Below are 19,218 nucleotides of genomic sequence, written 5' to 3' on the forward strand. Positions count from 1 at the left end.
TGATGGGAGAGGAAAAAGGGGTGGACATTACCCAATTTCCCCTCCTCATTGCAGCGCCCCATGCCACCTGGCCCTTTTGCCCACAAGGGTCCTGGAACCTCCAGCACCAAATATTTGAACATCTCCAGGGGCTGTAGAGGAGGGAGGGAAACAGGAAACAGCTGCATCTCCAAGCATCTTTGTACTTATACCCAACAAGGGAGAATGTGAGAAAATGCAGTTAAATGTGTTTAAGTTTCATGTCATTTGGGGATGAGGATGAGAGGAATTAAGTATCAGAAGGTAAATGCGCAACTCTGGGAAGTTGGCTTTAAAGTTTTAAAAAGCCTCAGGTGGTAGCTGTCCCAAGGAGGAGGATCCATCATCATGATGGGCAATCTGTGTACGCTTACCTGTATTTCCAAATAAAATTATTTCCAAATTAAATGTTTATCCCATTCTTCCTCCAGGGAGTTCAGGATAGCATTACAATGTTGTTGGCCTTATGTGTGTGTCAGACCCCAGGTTGAGAGTTGAAACTTACCCAGTAAGTTTCAAGGCTGAGTTTTCAGTCTCCCTGGTTTCCATTAACTGCCCCAAGACTGTGGACTTGGCACTCACCATACAGGATGTTTTTAAGCAAATCAGTATTTGTAGTGAAGGTAATGTTGACGGTGAATGCTTGTTATCTAGCTGGCCAATAGGAGTATGGGGTTTTGGGAGGTGTTAACAGGCTTTGTGTATGTGTGAAGTGCTGTTAGGTCGCTTCTGACTCATGGTGACCCTATGAATCAATGTTCTCCAAACCATCCTAGTTGTTAACAGCCTTGCTCAGGTCTTGCAAACTGAGGGCCGTGGCCTCTTTTATTGAGTCAATCCATCCCATGTTGGGTCTTCCTCTTTTCTTGCTACTTTCAACTTTTCCTAGCATGATTGTCTTTTCCAGTGACTCTTGTCTTCTCATAATGTGACCAAACTATGACAGCCTCAGTTTAGTCATTTTAGCTTCTAGGGACATCTCAGGCTTGGTTTGATCTAGAACCCACTTATTGGTCTTTTTGGCGTTCCATGGTATCCGTAACACTCTCCTCCAACACCACGTTTACATACAAACCTGTGAAGCCCAACAGTATTCAGCTGAGTCATGCCACTAGCTGTCATCTAGCTGACTAACCTCTATTCTGATTCGCTGTGGTGCCCCAGGAGGTCACGCAAAGGGCTTTCCCAGTCCTGATGCCCATCTTTATTGAGAATTGAATCTCTAGGCTTCTACTTGGAAAGCCTATGATCTGTCCCAGACACCTCTCACAGGTAAGGGAAATCACCGGTCCTCCATAGGAGACATTGCTCAATCCCCAAAAAAGGAAAAGGAGGCAGCAGCATTGGCATCCCACTCACCCATTCCCTGTCATGTCTCCACTGAAACTGAAGCTGTTCCTGCCATTGCCCTCATCAGCTTCCTCCCTCTTAAACCTTCCTGAATGCTAAGTGGGGCTGGAGGAAAAAAGCCGAGGAGCTGCACCTTATTGCAGTTCTTTACCTGCAAACCTGCTCGGAAAGAGGAATTTCTGTTGTGTACAATGGCAAACAACCTCCTTTCCTCTCTGTCTTGAAAACCCTATGCGGTCGCTGTAAGTCAGCTGCAACCTGACAGCACATTACGGAACATGACCTTAACAGGTGTTTTAAAGCTATTGAGTTCTTAACAGGAAACCTACTCCTTAGGGTCAAACACATCAGTTAAGAACATCAGTAGAGCCTTGCTAGAGCAGATTGGTGATCCATCTATTCTAGCAACCTGCTTTACATAGCGGCCACACCTCTTGCCCTGTAGAGCAAATGACAAGCAGGGCATAGAAGCCATGGCTTCCCTTCCCCCCCCCACCCGATCCTGCCTCCTTGTGCTGGTAATGAGAGGTTTTACTACCTCTGGTTTACTACCAGCATGGTGTAGTGGTTAAGAGCGGTGGACTCTAATCTGGAGAACCAGGTTTGATTCCCCACTCCTCCACATGAGCGATGGACCCTAATCTGGTAAACTGGGTTGGTTTCCCCACTCCTACACATAAGGCCAGCTTGTCCTTGGGCTAGTCACAGCTCTCTCAGCCCCACCAACCTCACAGGGTGTCTGTTGTGGGAAGGGGAAGGGAAGGTGATTGTAAGCTAGTTTGATTCTTCCTTAAGTGGTAGAGAAAGTCAGCATATAAAAACCAACTCTTCTTCATTGTCCATGGCCATTGATGGGACTTGTCCTTAGGATGTGTTCTGTTCTGTATTCTGGTTCCAGCTGCTTTTCGGATAGAGGCTCACTTAGGGGGGTGATGCAGTCCAGCGGAATAACCAAAGACGAGGATGTGCAGCGCGACTTGGAGAACAGCTTGCAAATAGAGGCCTACGAAAGGAGAATACGAAGGCTGGAGCAGGAGAAGCTGGAGCTGAGCAGGAAGTTGCAAGGTGATCCCCTGTCATTTCCCTTTGGTGCTGCATGCGGCGAAGTGGTAGAACATGTCAAATTTGGCTGAACATGGTGTGTGCTTCTCATTCAATTTAAGAATCCACCCAAGCTGTTCAGTCCCTTCACGGTTCTGCTCGCCTAACGACAAACACAAGCCGGGATAAAGAAATAAAGAAGTTAAATGAGGAAATAGAACGCTTGAAAAACAAAATAGCAGGTAGGTGACCAGCATATTTTAATGGGTTTCTCCCCTTGTTCTAGAACAAGGATGAAATAATTCCAGCAGGGAAGATCTGTTCCTTGTTAGTCCCCTGTTAGAGCACTGCTTGTGTAAATGTGTGACAGATTAGGTTCTAATGCGGCTTTCAAGAGCTGTGGCAGCAAAATGTTAAATAGCATTTAGAATTTATTTATTTTTGAATGAGAGCTTATCTTGTTTCTAAAGCTTCCTTCAGCCTGATAGGAGGTACTCCCACAAGGGAATTCAAGAATACGAGAAATCTGTACAGGCTCATTTAGATAATTTGATATTTTTTCTGTGTTTCATTAAAATCCCAGGATATCCTCTTCTCCTAATCTTGCTTTCTCCCACAAAGGTGCCAGCTTTATCTGTGGAATTTGATGCGAGAGTCGCTCATAAAAATTTTTTTCAGGTTGCTGCATATTTCACTTTAGTACGATACCTGCCAAAGTGGATCCTTCATTCACTTACTGTGCTGAGAACCTTCATTTTTAGGTTGACAGTATTAATCCAACAGATGTCACCAGCAGTTTTTCTTGTGGACCTATTAGTTAATTAGGTATTTACAACATGTATATGATGTGCCTTAGTTGCGACGCGTGGAATCTTTGCTTCCAAAATTGTCTCAGTAATATCCGACCTAGGTGGCCCAGGCTAGCTCAATCTTGGAAGCTAAGCAAGGTCGGCCCTGGTTAGTACTTGGATGGGAGACCACCAGGGAAGACCAGGGTTGCTACTGAGAGGCAGGTAATGGCGAAGCACCTCTGTTTGTCTCTTGCCAAGAAAACCCTGCAGAGTATCCATACGTTGGTTGCAGCCTGACGGCATTTTCCACCGCTGATACATTCTGGAGAAAGGGAAGGACAAATTGGAACGCCTCTACCCTTCACGCAATGTCAAAACTCATATGCTATATTAGCACATTGAATCATAGATTGTTTTTGTTTTGCCATAATTAATGTTCTTAAGGTGGAGAAGGGAAAGCAATGTGCCCCCTTGTTCTGAGCGTTAATCGTGGCAGCAGTTCATTTCAACTTCTCACTGGCCTTGAACATTGGGGGGTTGGGGGGGGGGTTCTGGGTCACCCCTCCAACCTTGAATTTTGACAAGGGTAGACTTAAAATGTCACAATAAACAAAAATCTATCCAAACCAGACAATAGCTCTTAATACTGTTTTCAGTGCAAATATGGAGAGCTTTCGTTTTACTACAACGTTCATGGTTCCTATTTTCAATTTTTATTTTTCCTTCTCACATGGCCAAAGCGAAGGTGAATGTGCTTTTAGATATCACAAGATGCAGCAGTACATTCGCTGATTCTGGGTACATGTGCAAATTTCGCACAAACAAATTTAAGATAGCATTAAAATGCCAAGTAATATAATTTTATATGCTAACCATGTATGAATAATGCATTTCATATTATTAAAGCAGTAAAGTAAGCTTAGCTTTGATAAGAAAGTGAGTATTAAATAGGCTTCAGTGTTTATCAAAATTTCTGTGTCCTTGCTCTCCCCTCCCCAAGGTTTCCCCCAAGTCTTCAAAATGTGTGGAAAATTTAGTCTCTGTTTGCAGGCAGTGAGTAAAATGCAAACTCATCCTTTATGTACAAATGATAGTGGGGCAGGGGACAATCCATACATACCCCGTCACAGCTGATCCTCCAAATTTGGGGAAATTGGATTAGATTTTCATCAGAGTTCACAACCAGTGGCATTGTAACATTGCCTCCTTTCGCTAACCCTGCTGCTGGCGTGATAACATCAGTTGACGGAGCAGAAGGTGAGGCACCAGCGACGGCCTCCTTTCCCCTTGAGCAGCTGTTGTAGCAGTCGATTTCCATTAGTGGAGGAAGTTCTTTCTCTGAGCAGGGGAGGGCATCTTAGCATGGGAAATCCCCCCTCCCTTTCCAGATCATCAGGCAGATCCTGTATTTAACTTCCTGCCTCCACTGGTGTGAGTTGCCCTCATCCGCATGTCACTTCTGGGATAGGAAATGAGGATAGGCTGTTAGAGGAGCTCGGTCCTCCATCAGATCCCTCTGCTTTCCTGTGGCTACGTGTCCTACTTTGGTTGTTCCTCTCCTTCCTCTCTTTGTTTATAATCCAGAAAAACCTCTCCCTCCATTATTTTGCTTATCAGCTTACTGCTTTAGCTCAGACAGTGGAATCCCAGATCCCTGGAGAGGAGGCCTCAGGTGGCTATATGTCCTCCATGGATGAAGAAGCGCAATCAGTGATCCCCAGAACCAGCTTCAGGGGAGATGCCCTGCATTACAGTGTCAATCAGGTTGTCACTTCCCAGGGGAGGGAACTCAGGCTGGGGAAGGCTAATCCCCCAATTCGAAGGAGAGGAAGAGTTGGTTTTTATATGCCAACTTTCTCTACCACTTAAGGAAGAATCAAACCAGCTTACAATAACCTTCAATTCCCTCCCCACAACAGACACCCTGTGAGGTAGATGGGGCTGAGAGAGCTGTGACTAGCCCAAGGTCACCCAGCTGGCTTCATGTGTAGGAGTGGGGAAACCAACTCGGTTCATCAGATTAGCCTCCGCTGCTCATGTGGAGGAGTGGGGAATCAAAACCTGGTTCTCCAGATCAGAGTCCACCGCTCCAAACCACCACTCTTAACCACTACACCACGCTGGTAGAGTATCAGCACAGAGTTAAGAGAGAGGGAAAAAATTGCTGCGATGAGGATGAGCCCAATACAGGGCTGTTTTTCAGTGCAGCTGCACAGCACCAGTCCCCTTCGTCCACAGACAGCAGCAACATTAAATTTGGGGGGATGTCATATCCCAAATCATCCCTGGGAATTGCAGAATGGCTGAAAAGCATGGTGGCTGAAGAGTTAATTAGTCTGCCATCAGATATGCTCCCAACTAGCCACAGGAGGGCACAAACACCTTAGGCAAAACTCGTCTTGTTCTCCCTCTCCCTTCCCCCCCCTTCTAAAAATAAAAGAGACTCAGATAGAGCAGCCCTGCAAGGCTGCCTCAGGAAGATGTTCTCGTGCTGAAAGAAGCGTTGGGAAAAACCGGCCAACAAAGGTGGTTACTGCACTTTGTATTCCCAGCGATGTATTAAGAGTTTGAAAATGTTATTAAAAACATCGCTTTAAAAGGGTTTTTGGATACCACGGTTTATAAATGGTTGGAAGACATCTTCACAGCTAAAGGGGCCAAAGTGCGAACAGTATTTTTTATAACGTTTTCAAACTCTTAATACATCGCTGGGAATACAAGTGCGGTAACCCCCAAAGACAGCAAAGAAACACTGCCTAACAGTTCTTGCAGCAGCGCAGGATAAGGGTGATGGGAAGGCATCTTGGCCATCTTCTGGTCACAAGGTGTGCGGGCGAGGTAGTTGTGAATTTCCTGCATTGTGCAGGGGGTTGGACTTGATGACCCTGGTAGTCCCTTCCAACTCTATGATTCTATGATTTTATGACCCAAAACTTCAGATCTTTCCTCAGACAGAGAGGATGGAGAAACCTCTGAAGAGTTTACAGAGCCTGAAGAAACCAAACGTCTTTTTTTTTTCCAGCAGGAAGATTTTCCTTCCTCTTTGACTGAACAGTCAGGAAACTTACTATGCTGAAGAGGGGAAAACACACAGGATAAACCCAAAGAAACAAGAGAGGTTTTCCCAAGAGGCAAAAGTGCTGAGAGGGTTATCTTATTTCCAGACTTCTTTGAAATGGAAATGAAAAAAGGAAGAATGAGCTATGCCTTTATCTAATAAGCCTAATGATGTCATGTTTTTTTAAAGGAATCCCTTCATGGACACTCCTGCAGGCACTTTTGTTTCATGCGTAGGAGTCCCGAAGGATGGGGAATGCTCCCCGAAGTGCTAAGCTGATCTCAGGTCCGATTTTGCCCTGATGAGGTCACACAAATCCTCAGCATTGCCTATAAGAGCTTCTTCAACAACATATCTTATTTGCCAGCGCAAACTCTTGTCTGTTAGTATTAACAACTTCCTTTATAGAGTCAATCCATCTCTTGTTGGGTCTTCCTCTTTTCCTGCTGCCTTCAACTTTTCCTAGCATGATTGTCTTTTCCAGTGACTTTTGTCTTCTCACACCATTTATGTTGAGCAAATGGTTAAGGGAGCAAATCAGTCAGGCCTACAGTACACAGAAGCAATCTGCAAGAATTACAGCTATTTCACTTCTGTTTATGTCACTGCTACATCTGTGGTGTTTGAGTCAGATGCTTCAGGAGAAGACATCTGCAAGGAACCAGCGTGGTATAGTGGTTAAGAGCGGCAGACTCTAATCTGGTGAACTGGGTTTGTTTCCCCACTCCTCCACAGGAAGTCTTCTGGGTGACCTTGGGCCAGTCACAGTTCTTCCCGAACTCTCTCAGCCCCACCTATCTCATGGGGTGTCTGTTGTGGGGAGGGGAAGAGAAGATGATTGTAAGCCGCTTTGAGACTCCTTAAAGGTAGAGAAAAAGCGGGTTATAAAAACCAGCTCTTTTTCTACTACAAGGCCTGCATCCTCAACATTGTATGGCACTATAAAATAAACATCCTTACCTTGCCTGGTGCAGAGTGAAAACGAAACACAGACTACCATGAATGTCCCTTCACCTCTGAAGTGGAGGGCATCTTACCTAGCATTTAATTAAGGAGATGGTTAATATGACTAGCTAGTTTTAACAGACCAAGCTTCTTTTCTGCTCATTGTAGTTTTCATATACATCTTATTCATTCACTTGTTCGTCTTTCCAAAGCAATATACGTCATCAAGTATCAGCAATGCCCTTTGCCTTTCTACATCAGACAAACAGGTCAGTTTGTACGTGAAAGAATAAATGGGTGTCAATCTGACATAAAAAATCACAGTGTCCAGAAATGGGTGGGAGAACGTTTTAATCTCCCAGGACATTGCTGACCGAAGAGTGGTACTTCTCATACAGAGAAACTTCAAGGGGAAATTACAACGCAAGATTATGGAACATGATTCACAAAATGGGTGTCAGTCTGACATCAAAAATCACAGTGTCCAGAAATGGGTGGGATAATGTTTTAATTTCCCAGGACATTGCTGGCCAAAAAGTGGTATTTCTCATACAGAGAAACTTCAAGGGGAAATTACAACGCAAGATAATGAAACATGATTCACAAATTAAGAACAATGGCCTTCCCAGGGCTGAATAGGGACATAGGATTCTTTTCTCACTACAGATGCTAATTTGCTGCCCATGCTCTAATCAAGATGATTACACTTTGCATTGTACCTTTGCATCCAGATTCCTTTCTTTGCAACACTCCTCCCGCCTTCTGACTGAGATATAATACTGACTGAGATAAGGAGTCATGGATCTCCATTCATACTTGTATCCGACAAAGGGACCTTTGACTCTCAAAAGGTTTTAACTCGAAAATCTTGTGGTCTCTAAGTTGCTACTGGACTCAATTCTAGCTCTCCTATGTGTGTGTATAAAGGGCCATCAAGTTGCAGCTGATTTATGGCAACCCAGTAGGGTTTTCAAGGCAAGAGAATAACCGAGGTGGTTTGCCATTGCCTTCCTCTGCATAATGACCCTGGGCTTCCTTGGTGGTCTCCCATCCAAGTACTAACCAGGGCCAACTCTGCTTAGTTTCTGAGATGTGACAAGATCAGGCTAACCTGGGCTATCTAGGTCAGGACAGCTCTCCTATACATAGTTGTATGTACAGTTTCAATGTTCAAAGTGGTATTTTTACAACATATTTTGAATTAATGGAAAAGTCACATCTCCCCCCCACCCATCTTCAAAAGATTAAAGACGGGAGTTGCCTCCTGGCCTGATGGGAGGAATAACCCCCATGCTAAAATGCACTCTACCTCAGAGTAGAAAGGACCCTCACAGCAGTTCCAGTGTTCCTTCCTTAGTTTTCTGTTGTTGTTTTAATGTAATTGTACATTTATGATTTGTTAGACCCTTTGAATGTACAAATGGAAAAGGCAGGCTGTTGCTGTAATAAAGAAACTGCAAGATATGCTAGATTGAAATCAACCTAGAGAGCCAGCATGGTATAGTGGTTAGGAGCAGTGGACTCTAATGTGGAGAACCGGGTTTTGATTCCCCACTCCTCCACATGAGCGGCAGACTCTAATCTGATGAACTGGGTTTGATTCCCCACTCCTCCACATGAAGCCAGCTGGGTGACCTTGGGCTAGACACAGCTCTCTCAGCCGCACTTACCTCACAAGATGTCTGTTGTGGGGAGAGGAAGGGAAGGAGATTGTAAGCCGGTTTGATTCTTAAAAGGAAGAGAAAGTCGGTATATAAAAACCAACTCTTCCTCTTCTTCTTCAACAAAGGGCGAGCAGAATAGCACTTGCAGATCTTTCCTGCCTTCTTCCCCTCACCCCCAAGCATCTCCCAAACTTTTTAAAAGCCCAAGCTGGAAGTTTTGGGCTAGGCATTCTTAAGTAGCCGGACCCCTTAAGCAAGGCTGAAGAGAACCTCCTGTTCCCCCCTCCTGGACACTTAATTCTGCCCCCCATGTTCCGAAGAACACATACAAGATGCCTCATTAGAACAACTATGCTGCTATTTTCCCCAAGCAGCGCCTTGCCTAGTTCCTTGGGTGACCCAACTCCCGTAATTCCCAAGCTCCCTTAATTCTGTACTTAATTAAGTCCCACCGCCACCACCAAACAGCCCTTCCTCAAAGTCAAACAGCAAAACTGCTTTAAAATGTAAACGGGATTTGGGAACACCGGTTTGCCATATGGCATCAGAAGTGGCTCCGCTGTTCAAAGGGGGGGAAATATTTAAAAATCCCCTTCAGCATGCCACAAGTAGCTCTTTGGATCCCAGCCTTTGAAAACATGGATGTTGGAAGCAGAGTCAATGCTGTGAAACAAGCAGATGACAGAGGGGGAAAGCTTATATTGCATAATTTATTCGGCCTTCGGAATCCAAAATTTTTTTTTGGGCCCAGGTGTTACATCTACCTTGAGGCAAAATTTGATTTTTGTTTGTTTGTTTAGCCTATGGCTGCAGCATAAGTCAAGCTGTGATAATGGGAATTCACCAGTCCGTTTCAACAGAAGGGGGGGGGGGGAGGAAAGCTCAATCTTACTCTAGACTTCCCGATTTCAATGGTCCAGTCATTTTATGTAGAGCCAGCGTGGTGTAGTGGTTAAGAGCGATGGTTTGGAGCAGCAGACTCTGATCTGGAGAACCGAGTTTGATTCCCCACTCCTTCACATGAGCTGCAGAGGCTTCTCTGGTTAACTGGATTTGTTTCCCCACTCCTACACATGAAGCCAACTGGGTGACCTTGGGCTAGTCACAGCTCTCTCAGACCCACCTACCTCACAGGGTGTCTGTTGTGGGGAGGGGAAGGGAAGGTGATTGTAAGCTGGTTTGAGTCTCCCTTAAGTGGTAGAGAAAGTCGGCATATAAAAACCAACTCTTCTTCTTCATTAAAGGCAAAGAATGTAGGGTATCTGGGTATGCCGCCCATGTGACAGAATCTTTTTAATAACTGTTTACAGATTCAAATAGGCTAGAACGGCAGCTGGAAGATGCGGTGACGCTACGGCAAGAGCAGGAAGACTCCACCCACAGGTTGAAAGGGCTTGAGAAGCAATCCAGAATACTAAGGCAAGAAAAGGAAGATCTTCACAAGGTATTAAGAAGTAGAACATACTTTTGTTGTAGTGGCTGTGCCTGGGAACAGAGATGGCATGACACTTGTAGACTCTCTTTTTCAGTATGGAGTTCAGGCACCATACATATGGTTTACCCCATGTTCACAGCAGCACCTGATAGGCTACTAAATACTGACCTTTCTGAGCCAGCAAGCTTCATAGTAGGGAATGATCAGAATCCAGGTTCTCTTGAACTACATTTGGCACTCTTAACCCACTAAAGATAAAGGTAGTCCCCTGTGCAAGCACCGGGCCTTTACTGATCCATGGGGTGATGTCACATCACGATGTTTACTTAGGCAGACTTATGTTTTGCGGGGTGGTTAGCCATTGCCTTCCCCAGTCGTCTACATTTTACCCCCAGCAAGCTGGGTACTCATTTTCCCGCCCTTGGAAGGATGAAAAGCTGAGCCAACTTTGAGCCGGCTACCTGAAACCGACTTCTTTCATGATCGAACTCAGGTCGTGAGCAGAGCTTTTGGCTGCAGTAATGCAGCTTACCACTCTGCGCCACAGGGCTCCACCACACACATTTAGGGAGACTTTGTGTGAGGAGTGCATTGGGAGGTAAAAAAAAGAGAGCGAAGCAAAATGAGAAAGGGAAGGAAGAGCTTGGATGGAGTAGTAGAAGAGGAATGGGATACAAGCAGCAGTGGTGGAAAGGGAGGACATTGAGAGGAGGTAGAGACGAAGCATTGCAGCCAGTGACCTGGCTGAAGTGATTTCAAAACCACTGGCAATAATCTTTGAGAATTCATGGCGAACAAGAGAAGTTCCAGCAGACTGGAGGAGGGCAAATGTGGTTCCCATCTTTAAAAGGGGGGGAAAAGAAATCCCAAACAATTATCGCCCAGTCAGCCTGACATCAATACCAGGTAAAATACTAGAGCAGATAATTAAACAGACGGTCTGTAAGCACTTAGAAAGAAATGCCGTGATCACTGATAGTCAACATGGGTTTCTCAAAAACAGGTCATGCCAAACTAATCTCATTTCTTTTTTTGAAAGAGTGACAAGTATGGTAGATGAAGGGAATGCTGTACATGTAGTGTACCTTAATTTTAGTAAAGCCTTTGATAAAGTCCCCCATGATCTTCTTGAAACAAAGCTAGTAAAATGTGGGCTGGACACTGCTACTGTTAGGTGGATGGGTAATTGGTTGACCAACCAAACCCAAAGGGTGCTCATTAATGGCACAATTTCATCCTGGAGAGGAGTGAGCAGTGGGGTGCCACAGGGGTCTGTCCTGGGACCGGTACTATTTAATATTTTTATAAATGACTTGGATGATGGGATAGAGAGCATGCTAATCAAATTTGCAGATGACACCAAGTTAGGAGGGGTAGTTAATACCCTGAAGGATAGGGTCAGAGTTCAGAATGACCTTGATAGACTAGAGAGTTGGGCCATAAGTAATAAAATGGATTTCAATAGGGAGAAGTGTAAAGTACTTCACCTAGGCAGAAACAACATAAGGCACAGGTACAGGATGGGAGAGAGTTGGCTTGACAACAGTACACGTGAAAGAGATCTGGGAGTCTTAGTGGACCACAAACTGAACATGAGTCAACAGTGTGATATGGCGGCTAAGAAGGCCAATGCAATTCTGGGCTTCATCAATAGGAGTATTGTGTCCAGATCAAGTGAAGTAATACTACCACTGTATTCTGCATTGGTCAGACCTCACTTGGAATACTGTGTCCAGTTTTGGGCTTCACAGTTTAAGAAGGATGTTGACAAGTTGGAGCGTGTCCAGAGGAGGGCGACCAGAATGGTCAAAGGTCTGGAATCCATGCCCTATGACAGGGGTCCTCAAACTTTTTAAACAGGGGGCCAGTTCACTGTCCCTCAAACACTGTTGGAGGCCGGCCCCCCCCTGCCCAAACGGGAAGGCAGCCAGGCGCCCAGGCAAAGAAAAGTTAACTTGCCGCAGGAGGACGTGCCGCCCCTCCCCCAGGTGCCTCTCCATGGCCGACACTCCCCCCTTCGCTGGGCTGAGAGACCCCCGCCGCCGCTGCAAACTCTCCTTTACCGCCTCCTGGAGCAGGAGGCGGGCTGGGCTGGCCCCCTGCTTGGCAAAGAGCACCTGAGGGGAAGGGGGAGGGCGCGGGAGGAGGCTGGAGGGAGACGGGGGTCTCTCAGCCCTCCCCTCCCCAAAGGCGCCGCCACCCAAGCATGGGGCCCCAGGCACTCGCTTGCCTGCTCTGCTAGCTCCTGCTCGGCTTGCAGGCAGACAGGGATGTTATTCTTCCAGCCCGGCATGGCTCCTTCAGGGCTGCGGCAGCTGCTGCGGCAGGAGAAGCAGCGGCGGCGAGGGGCACATTGCAGTCTGAGGCGGCGCCTCCCATCCCCCGAGCCGCGTGTGCGCCTGGGGAAAGGAAGGCGGCGGCGGCTCTTCAGGGCAGCCGCGGCGGGGAAGGCGCAGAGGAGGTGGCAGCGGCTCCTGGGTTGGCACAGGTGTCGCCGCTCCGCTGCTGCCGCCGACGCTTTATACGGCGAACAGCCGCCTTAGTTTGGGGAAGGGACGGGCACGGCGGCGACAGCTCTGGAGGGAGGAGGGGGCCGGGTTCAGGACCCTGACGGGCCAGATCCGGCCCACGGGCTGTAGTTTGAGGACCCCTGCCCTATGAGGAGAGACTTAGGGAGTTGGGTTTGTTTAGTTTGGAGAAGGATGAGGGGGGACATGATGGCCGTGTTTAAATATTTGAAGGGATGTCATGTTAATGAGGGAACTAGCTTGTTCTCTGTTGCTTCAGAGACCAGGACACGGAGTAATGGATTTAAACTAAGAGAAAAGCGATTTCACCTAAACATTAGGAAGAACTTCCTGACGGTGAGGGCTGTAGTGGAATGCACTGCCTCGGAGGGTGGTGGAGTCCCCATCTTTGGAGGTCTTTAAGCAGAGGCTGGATGGCCATCTGTCGGGAGTGCTTTGATTGTGGGATCCTGCAGGGTGGGGGGAGGATTGGGGTCACTGGGGATGTTGGGGGGGGGAGTTAGTTGTTAATTTCCTGCATTGGGCAGGGGGTTGGACTAGATGACCCTGGTGGTCCCTTCCAACGCTATGATTCTATGAACCCAGAGAAGTAATGGGAAGCCAATCAAAGAGGGGAAAGAGATGAAGCAGGACAAATGTCAGGAAAAACATCAATAGGTATCTAATCTTGATATCAGGATATCAACATAATTGTGGTATTTGAATGCTGCTATCGAAATGCCTTCCACATTAAATGTGGGAGCGGGACAAGGGAGCGTACGCTTCGTGCGCCTGTGTATTTTGGGGAAATGGCCACTCAGTGTTGAATTGGACTCATCCATTCTCAGAACGTAATTCTCAAAACTTGTTTGGTCCGTTCCTTTTTTCACCAGCAACTCGTTGAAGCCTCCGAAAGGTTAAAGGGTCAGTCGAAAGAACTGAAAGACGCCCACCAACAAAGGAAGCTGGCAATGCAGGAGTTTTCAGAGCTGAACGAAAGGATGGCAGAGTTGCGCTCTCAGAAGCAGAAGCTCTCTCGGCAGCTCCGCGACAAAGAGGAGGAAGTGGAAGTCGTCATGCAGAAAATGGACTCCATGAGACAGGAAATCCGGAAATCGGAGAAAGCAAGGAAAGAGGTAGCTGTGCGGGGGACTTGGAGGAGGATGGATTTCAAATGCTTGAAATAGTTATGCTGGGAGATGGTAGAAAAGAGCAAGAGTCCAGTAGCACCTTAAAGACCAACAAAATGTCTGGCAAGGTATGAGCTTTTGTGAGCTCACGAAAGCTCATACCCTGCCAGGCGTTTTGTTAGTCTTTAAGGTGCTACTGGACTCTTGCTCTTATCTAGAGAGCAAGCATGGTATAGAGAGCCAGCGTAGTGTAGTGGTTAAGAGTGGTGGTTTGGAGCAGTGGACTCTAGAGAACCGGGTTTGATTCCCCACTCCCCCACATGAGCGGCGGACTCTAATTTGATGACTGGATTTGTTTCCCCACTCCTCCACATGAAGCCAGCTGGGTGACCTTGGGCTAGTCACATCTCTTAGAGCTCTCTCAGCCCCACCTACCTCACAGGGTGTCTGTTGTGGGGAGGGGAAGGGAAGCTGATTGTAAGCTGGTTTGATTCTTCCTTAAGTGGTAGAGAAAGTGTGGGGTTGTGTGGACACGTGTAATGCATGAACTATGTTCTCCATTAATACAGTCCTCTGTAATTTCTGTCATCGTAATGGGACCTTTTGGCCACACTCCGGCCTTCCATGGGCTTACAGTTTTCACCTCCCCCATCTGCACAAATATCAAAAGATAAATACCCAACACAGTAACTTTTTGTTAGACATAAGTGAATTATAAAGCTAACACAAGTTCTTATATCCTTACACAGAAGCATCTTAGATACCCATCTCTCTTTCATATTAGACCATTTGTTTAATGTATTTACTGGCTACTAGTGTGCCTTTAAAAAAAACTCTTCTCGCAATTTTCAATTAAAGCAAATTCATTCCCAAGATGGACAGTTCTGTTTTGGTTTCGAAAGAAGCTTTGCTGATACCACAGCATATTTTTGGGACCTGGCAGAATGTTGAAAAGCTGGTGCTGTCACTCTATAGGGATGCCGGAGCATCCCAGATGTTAGCCCTCCACTCTCGCTCCGCCACACACACTCCAGATGCTGGGAGCTTGTAATTGATGGCTCCTGTAGTTTCTCTTCTCCTTTTAATAAGGGCTTCTTTCACAGAAGTGTTCCCTGTTATTAATGAGCTGCGTCACGCTGGTAACTTTCTGACGATTGACTCAGTAGATGTTAAGGGCTTTTAAATAAACATCTTCAAGGACTTGAAGGGCTGTCATATAGAGGATAGTGCCAAGTTCTTTTCTATTGCCCCAGAAGGTCGGACCATAACCAACAGGTTGAAATTAAATCAAAAGAGTTTCCAACAGTTAGAGCAGTTCCTCAGTGGAACAAGCTTCCTCGGGAGGTGGTGAGCTTTCCTTCCCTGGAGGTTTTTAAGCAGAGGCTAGATGGTCATCTGTCATCAATGCTGATTCTATGACCTTTGGCAGATGATGAGAGGGAGGGCACCTTGGCCATCTTCTGGGCATGGAGTAGGGGTCACTGAGGGTGTTGGGGGGAGGTAGTTGTGAATTTCCTGCATTGTGCAGGCGGTTGGACTAGATGACCCTTGTGGTCCCTTCCAACTCTATGACTCTAAATGTAACTGGCTCTTACTGAACCTCAGTTTTTAAAAAAATCAAGTCTGGGGCTCAGTAAAGTAGGTACAATAAGTGAAAGCACCTGTGCCACAATTAAGGAAATTTGAAGAAATTGGCAGCACGACGGCTCAATTATACAAGCCAAAATTGGCAAACAAATAACAGCATGTGGTTTATTAAGACATTAGCTTTATGCCACACACACAAACAATTTTAATGAAAATGCAAAATGATTATAAAACAATGACACAAATAAACATTCAAACATGCAAAGCTGTGGTATGGAATACATCCATTTAAACAGGGCAACAAGCCTCCAACATTGCCAAACACAATAACGCTATTGGGCACAAAAGCCTAAAAGTAAACCGCAATGTCCCGCCTGGGCATTCTGGGGGGTTAGGTTTAAGTCCGAAAAACAGTGGTCCGGAAAGGATCCGAGGTCAGGTCCGAGAAGTATGAGAACTTGTGGCTAGTCTTGGGTCCACGTTTCGGAGGGCTTCTTCAGCTCAATAATGAATCATAAGGCAACCGGCAGCAAATAAAAACAAATTGTTGACTAAGTCGCTGGTGAGACCACCGCATTGTGAAATTAACAAGAACATATATCCCATGTGATACAATACAATATGTAATATACAATGCAAGAAGAACAGCATTCCCAATGCAGAATATAGTAGGGCAAATCATAGGTCCACAGGAGGGAGGATGAGCCATAAGGAAGCATCATTGTGCTCTGAAGGTCCGGGAGGTTACTGGCGTGGCGTGCACTAGAGAGGGCGATGATGCCTGAACTCGGGACCATTTCTTGTGAATAACCAGGCCCTATTTCTCTCTTTGTAGCTGGAGGCCCAACTTGATGATGCAGCAGCAGAAGCATCGAAGGAGCGCAAGCTTCGGGAGCACAGCGAGATTTTCTCTAAGCAGCTGGAGAGCGAACTGGAAACACTCAAGGTGACGCCTTTTTTAAAAAACAAAGATCCAAGCAATATGAAAGCAAATTTTACTCACCAAGAGCTAGGAATCTAATACGATCTGTGCGGTGGCATAATCTCCCTAAGAACATCTGGTCAGTTTTGCAGCATGCGCATTCCTGTTGTAGTCAGTTGTATGTGCTGGTTGTGGCATAAGATCCCTTCAGACCTGGGCGGAAATGCTTTTGGTCTCGCAGTGGGGAACAGCCATTGATGGCTTTGCATGTAAGACACACGCCATGTGGAGGCTGGCTTGATGTTCCTGTCCTTGGGGGAGGCCAGTTGCATAAAGCAGCTTGCACTGCGCATCGCGGGATTTTCTTAGTAGATCAGGCCTGGCATGGGGGGAGTCCCCAAAGCCACTGCATACAAAGAGGGCATTCCGGCACGCCAGCTGTGGCCATGGGAAGGAAAATGAAGCAGCCCTGTGGCGGCTATGTGGGCGCCATCCCAGAGCTGTGCTCTGACAACCCACACCGGATTTCACAGTTGTTTAAAGCATGGTTGTGTGACATATATGACCTTCCATACCAGGTGAAGAGTAATGTAAGTTTGCGGAAGGCACCAGAATGGTGAGAACTGAGGGAGATTGGGAGGAGTGCCAGAATGCAAACTGTCATGAAAAAATGAGTAGAAGGGGTTACATAACATAAGAAAGGCCCTGCTGGATCAGACCAAGGTCCATCAGGTCCAGCAGTCTGTTCACACAGTGGCCAACCAGGTGCCTCTAGGAAGCCCACTAGCAAGACGACTGCAGCAGCACCATCCTGCCTGTGTTCCACAGCACCTAATGTAATAGGCATACTCCTCTGATCCTGGAGAGAACAGATATGCATCATGACTAGTATCCATTTTGACTAATAGCCATGGATAGCCCTCTCCTCCATGAACATGTCCACGCTCCTCTCAAAGCCTTCCTAAGGTTCAGCAAGAGGAAGTCTGGTGTAGTGGTCTAGGATCTGGGAGACCTAAAGTTCAGATCCCTACTCTGCAATGTAAACTCGCTGGGTGACCTTAGGTCGGTCTCTCTCTCTCTCACACACACACACTCTCAGCCTAACCAACCTCACAAGGTTGTGAGGATAAAATGGAAGAGAGCAGAATAATGTAAGTTGCTTTGGGTCCCCGTTTGGGGAGAAAAGTGGGATATGAGTGAAGTGAAAAATAGAATGAGTGTCTGGTGTTGCACACTGGGGCAAAGAATTCTGACTTCTGGGTGGAATCTGGACGGATGGTTCCTGACCATGAAAGGTACATCGGGAAGGATGTGGCTGTTTCCTTGACAATTATCAGCTCAGTGTACACAAGAGCGAAAAAGGCACCAGCAGTATCCTAATGCCCATGTTTAGCACTGTGGTGTGGCTAGATCTGGAATACTGGGGCCACTTCTCTTTGCCCCATCTCAAATAAGAACATCATAGAGCTGGAAGAATTATCAGCAGAGGCAGCCAACCAGATGAAGGAACTTTGCGAAATGGTGGAGAAAGCGGGGAGAGAGCCCTTTTCTCCTTCTCTCATAATATTTATTTGTTTGTTTATTAGTCTTTTATCCCTCCCTTCTCTTGGCTGAAGCACCCAGTGATGGGCAGGGGATTCAGGGCAGATCAAAGGAAGCACTTCTTTGCTCAGAGTAATGAACTTGTTGGATTCATTGCCTCAGGATGTACTGATGGCCCCAAGCACAAAGAGATGAGAGAAAAACAGTGGAGGTTAGGTCCACCCATTAGCCATGGTGGCTAAATAGAAGCCCTGTGTTCAGAGGTAGAATACCCACACTGTGCCAGTGGTTGGAGGACAATAACAGGAGAGAGGCCTTTGGCCTCTGCATCACTGCTTGTGGGCATTTCAGGACGCTGAATTAGGTGAGCTGTTGAGTCTGAGCTCACAAGGCTCTTCTTACGTTGGGTTCTCAGTCCTCTGTGATCACACCAAGCTGACGTTTCTGGGCTGTATTGCTTCTGAATGCAAACTGTACACGTTTCAGTATTGCCCTCTTTTAAAAAATTCTCTGCTACTAGGGGTAAAAAAGGGCTAGTCTGATACATTTCTCCCTGATGTTCTGGGTTCATTTTTTTTTTAAGCATTCAAACAGCTGCAGAATGGCGAGGTGTACCACGGGTGGGGTTACGGAACATGAATTCTGCACATATGAGTCTGCTTTCAGTTAATTGTTTTCATATAGATTGTAACGTGACAAACAAAGGAGGGGCCCATCTTCAAGATACACGGAGACTAAGTAAATGTATTTGTCACGATCATTCTGGCCTCGGGGATATTAAAAAAAAGTCATAGTCCAGTTTATGCTAAATTCGTGCTAAAGTTTAAATGGATGCCAGAATGACTCTTGCCAATTTTTGCTCTTCCGCAGCTCAAGCAGGGGGGCCGTGCCGCAGGGGCCATGCAGGAGCATCAGCAGGAGCTGGCAAAAATGAAGTCGGAGCTTGAGAAGAAAATCTTGTTTTACGAAGAGGAGTTGGTCAGGCGAGAAGCATCCCACATCTTGGAAGTGAAAAACGTGAAGAAGGAGATGCACGATTTAGAAAGCCACCAGCTGGCACTGCAGAAAGAGATCCTGATGTTAAAAGACAAACTGGATAAGGCCAAAAGAGAGAAGTAAGTTCTATATGAAGCTGCTCTCTCAAAAAGACTTCCTTGGGAGGTGGTAAGTGCTCCTTCCCTGGAGGTTTTTAAGCAGAGGCTAGATGGCCATCTGTCAGCACTGCTGA

At 46.4% G+C, this 19,218-nt stretch overlaps 1 protein-coding gene across 2 annotated transcripts in view; it reads left to right on the forward strand.

The window, feature by feature from the left end:
* Window positions 1–19,218, forward strand: part of CDC42BPB (CDC42 binding protein kinase beta) — a 149,593-nt gene that overhangs the window by 75,025 nt on the left and 55,350 nt on the right. For both annotated transcript variants that reach the window (XM_056850682.1, XM_056850683.1), the window contains exons 10-15: window positions 2,267–2,433; window positions 2,532–2,651; window positions 10,178–10,311; window positions 13,703–13,945; window positions 16,362–16,472; window positions 18,861–19,105. In XM_056850682.1, the coding sequence (XP_056706660.1) occupies window positions 2,267–2,433; window positions 2,532–2,651; window positions 10,178–10,311; window positions 13,703–13,945; window positions 16,362–16,472; window positions 18,861–19,105 (1,020 nt within the window). The remainder of the gene's footprint in view (window positions 1–2,266; window positions 2,434–2,531; window positions 2,652–10,177; window positions 10,312–13,702; window positions 13,946–16,361; window positions 16,473–18,860; window positions 19,106–19,218) is intronic.

This window comes from Euleptes europaea, chromosome 6 (assembly GCF_029931775.1).
Source record: "Euleptes europaea isolate rEulEur1 chromosome 6, rEulEur1.hap1, whole genome shotgun sequence".
NCBI classification, from domain to species: Eukaryota; Metazoa; Chordata; class Lepidosauria; order Squamata; family Sphaerodactylidae; genus Euleptes; species Euleptes europaea.